The sequence below is a fragment of the Hibiscus syriacus genome, unplaced genomic scaffold (assembly GCF_006381635.1).
Source record: "Hibiscus syriacus cultivar Baekdansim isolate YM2019G1 unplaced genomic scaffold, ASM638163v2 tig00110174_pilon, whole genome shotgun sequence".
Classification (NCBI taxonomy): domain Eukaryota; kingdom Viridiplantae; phylum Streptophyta; class Magnoliopsida; order Malvales; family Malvaceae; genus Hibiscus; species Hibiscus syriacus.
In genome coordinates, this window is record NW_024062612.1 from 3,943,122 (window position 1) to 3,947,290 (window position 4,169).

The 4,169-nt window shown below is 33.4% G+C and overlaps 1 protein-coding gene across 1 annotated transcript; it reads right to left on the reverse strand.

Moving 5' to 3' along the window:
* Positions 1–832: 832 nt before the first annotated feature.
* LOC120216849 (trichome differentiation protein GL1-like) lies at positions 833–2,514 on the reverse strand. Its single transcript, XM_039214140.1, has 2 exons — positions 2,192–2,514; positions 833–1,787 (listed from the first exon to the last, which is right to left on the reverse strand). Exons 1-2 carry the CDS (start codon positions 2,346–2,348, stop codon positions 997–999), a joined length of 948 nt encoding a protein of 315 aa, XP_039070071.1. The 5' UTR covers positions 2,349–2,514; the 3' UTR covers positions 833–996.
* Between the last annotated feature and the right edge of the window lie 1,655 nt (positions 2,515–4,169).

Genomic DNA, 4,169 nt, shown 5'->3' on the forward strand with positions numbered 1-4,169 from the left:
AAATCTATTTATGTAGATTTACTATCCCATATCATAGCGAGAATTAGGAATAGGGATTTGTGTTGAAGCATTTGGGTCCTTCTTGACCAAATGTACAAGCCAGAAACATCATCTACTGTTATCCCATTGTACAAGGAAACCTTTTTACACGTGACATCGATCTGCCAATATATCAACATTCTTCTATGGTAAATACTCTACAAGTTTCATATTTCTAATAGCTGGTGATGCATGTCTCATTCAATCGCCCCCAGCTACATGCAAAACAAAGAAAACCCTTTTCTTTAGCTATTATCATCAACCCATTGCTTGAAACTGCCATGGGTGTTCATTAGATCAAGCAGTGTAGGTATATATTGAAAGGAACCTCCAACAGAAATGATTTTTGACCCTTGTCTAATGTCTACTACTAACAACAATATTGAAAAGCTGATGATTTTCCTTTTCAGTTCACATTAATTTTAGGATGCATCTGCAACCAGATGTTTACGTTAGAATTTAGAAAAATTATATGTATATAGCTGGAGTTACATATGTATCTATTGACATATTCCCACCACCACATTTCCACTTTAAGGAATACCTATACTATACTGTAATTTTTTTCCTTGAAATACTGCATACATGTCAATTGTGGGGAAAATATGGTAACCAATATTGTTTTTTTGGCACTTTAATGCATTAAATTGAATGAAGCAACATAAGATAAACTGAATCTGTGAAGGATTCCAAAGGAGGGGGGGAATGGGTTCTAGCTATCCTAGTGTATGTCTCTATACGAATTAAAATTCATAATATCTGAAAACATATGGAAACTGAAGGAAAATGTGTTTTTTCTTCTCTAACTGCTAAAAAGCTATCATCGTCTTTTCTGCTAACTTTTGCATGTTACTTTTGAACATATATGATCATAATGATGAGCTGGAAAACCAAAGCTAGAACTGTTACGTATACTAGGAGGAAAAATAGTTAAAAAAGATGGGTTTTTTTTTATGATTAAGAAGAAATACCGACACCAAGAAAATCTATGAAAGTAACATCCTTTGTGTTGTCTGGTTCATCTTCTTTCTCCTGCCGAGAATTACTGGCTCTGGCATTTGCAGACTTGGGTGCATTATCGTTTATGCTCAACAACTCCTTCACCATCGCACCAGCGTTGCTTTCATGTTTGAGGTATAAAGAACTTGGAAAGACCCTTCTGTAATTTTGGATTCCAAATGCAGTTGAATTTCTGAAGCTGCTACAATATGCTGAAGCATTTGAATGGTAATAATAACTAGAAGCAGAAGGCAGCAAATGACTCTTTCCATCTCGTATCCACAACTGTGCGACTGAAGATGAATTGTTTGAAGCCACCATTGTTGGTGAAGCGAAATTCCAAGATGGTGAAGAAGTAGTTGATGTGGATGAGACTAAGAAAGCCCTCTCTTTACCTTGGTTTTGAAACTCAAAAACCCTACTGTCTCCAAACCCAATTCTCGAGCTGAATGCCTCTTGGCATCTCGTTAATTTCCTTGAAGTACTAAAAACGGTAGAGCTAAAGGCATCTCGAAAACTTCTCTTCCCGCTCAGCTTGGATTGTTCTCTTTGTTTCCTAGCCATTATAACATGCCAGTGATTCTTTACTGCATTATCGGTTCTACCAGGAAATAATCTAGCTATTAATGCCCATTTGTTCCCATGGATACGATGAGCAGCAAACAGCCTCTCTTCTTCTTCTTCTGTAAATGGCCTTCTATTGATTCTAGGATCAAGTTGATTAAACCACCTCAATCTGCAGCTCTTCCCTGGAAAAAAAATAAAGATGCATAGAAATTAGACCATATATTAAAATTAAAGGGCATGATTGAAGATCACAAAGATCTCCTGTGCTATTGAAATTTGAGACGCTATTATTAATTAAAAACTTTGCTTAAGTAGGTAGAGGAGAAATATATGACTTATGTGAAGAAAAATGAAATCCGAAAATAAACTAATCAACAACCTATATATGACCTCACCAACTCTATCATGGAGGAAGAAACATCTTTTTCTGATTTAATCTTAAGTTTTGAATCAGCTTATGTTATGATCAACACTTTGCATTCTTGATCATCATACTTTTAACAACTCACCAAAGATTAGATTCAAAATTTAAACCAAGTTTATTATATATATTCCAATTTCCAACAGTAATGATCAATTGAATCACCTGATCTTCCTTGAAGCTTTTCTGCAATAGAGTTCCAGTTCTGTGCACCATACTGTTCAACAAGCTGCCTAAGCTTTTCGTCCTCTGCAGGTCTCCAGTGTCCTCGAGGACAAGTCTTGTTGACGTCATCACTAGAGGCAGCTCCCGAATCCTCCATTGATAAATTAAGATGGATATGTTAATGATCACAAGAGCTAGCTAGGGGGAGATCAGCCGAGCTGCACAACTTGTCATGAAGCACGGCAAAATAGAAGCCCCCAAAGAAGATATATAAAGGAGCAAAGAGGGAAAACAATGAAACAAGGAAGTGCGGTTGGTTTAGGGTTGTGGATGGGAAGTCACTTTTGTTGGTTTTACACGACACATTAAGCCTATATGTATCTGTAGAACCACTTGCTGACTAACCCTTTCTTTCAACTGATATGCTATTGGCCCATGAACCACTCTCTTATATTATCAACATTTTCTCAACCATATATATATATATATATATTATATTCTTCATTAATTGCTTGCTTCTATCTTTTCTCATACAAGTTTAAGCCATGATTACGTTAAATCAAACCTGGTGATTAGGGCAGCTGGTAGTTTTTATTAAAGGGACAGCTCTCCTGGTGCAAATTCATTAACAAGGGATCATGATTTACAATCATGATTTATCATCTTTAATATACTTTTATTTCGTTTTCGAAGGGTGATTTGTCATGCTTATAGTGCATGGATGATCCTTCACATTACTAATCAACACTGATCTTTTTTTTTTAATAATTAGTCGATTAGTACGAAATTTGCAAAGTATATTGATTACTTAATATGAGGTAAACGTTTCAAGCTGTGAATTACATCAATTTCAAACTTAGTTAAGATTCAAACCCTCTAATTATCAAGAATGTTTGTATAAAAAACTCAAATTAAAGATAATGCAATTTATTAGTTGATAACTAAGAAAATTTAAAGATGTTTTGGACACTTTTGTCGTGCTAACTGGTGATGTTATGAACACAAAGATCCCAATGAAATGGTTCATTAAAAGTACATAATAAGTATTAAAAATTTAAAACAGAAAAGGCATTAAAATTTATGGTTTCTTTAAAAAAATGTAATAATGTTGAATTTATGAAAGTTTTATCTTCTGGGCACATCATGGTTCAGATTTGAAGCACTTTAATGTATAATATTGCAGTTGGAATCAGTGGCCAAAATTTTGGCAAAACTGGAAGCCGTCATATGCCAGAATCACGAACAAGATAATGTTATGATTAGCAAGCGTTTTAAAGCATGCACATGCACCCATTATCTAAATCAATTTGATCATTCTTAGTTTAGGATTTGATTAGTATTTGATACATGCATTTAATTTTAGGCGTCATTAGTGAATTAGACGGTAATATATCACTATAAAAGTTTAAAATTATTTTTTTATAAAATTTATTTTTATTCATGTATCTTATTTACTGATGATACATAAAATTACATACTTTTACTAAATTAAATATTTATCCTTAAAATTTTTTAATTTATTTATTTTAAATAGAATTTTGATGATTGTTTTTAGTTAATTCTGATTTGCAAAAAGAAAAATTACACCCTTACTATCCAATTTGTTCATTCCAGGAGGAAAAAAATGAAAAAGAAAATCTTTCGTATGCAGGTCAAGGTGTGTCTAGCTATACGCATTCTGGGACCAAACACCTGTTATTTTGTTCAACATTCCTAATATTTTCATGATGATAACAAATTTCAGACAAAAGAAGCTAACTTCCTGGTTTGTTTTCCTATATTATATTATTTTCCCCGACGGTAAAAATAGTACGTAAATTCCTTCCTCCGTTTCGTAAACAACGATGGCTGCCATTGCACGTTTGTCCTTCTTGTTATAGCAAATAACAAATCAAACCGAGCATAATTAAATATTTTAATATAGGAACTGTAATATCAATAAGTTACGTAAACATTATTATTTTATGATTTAAATCTT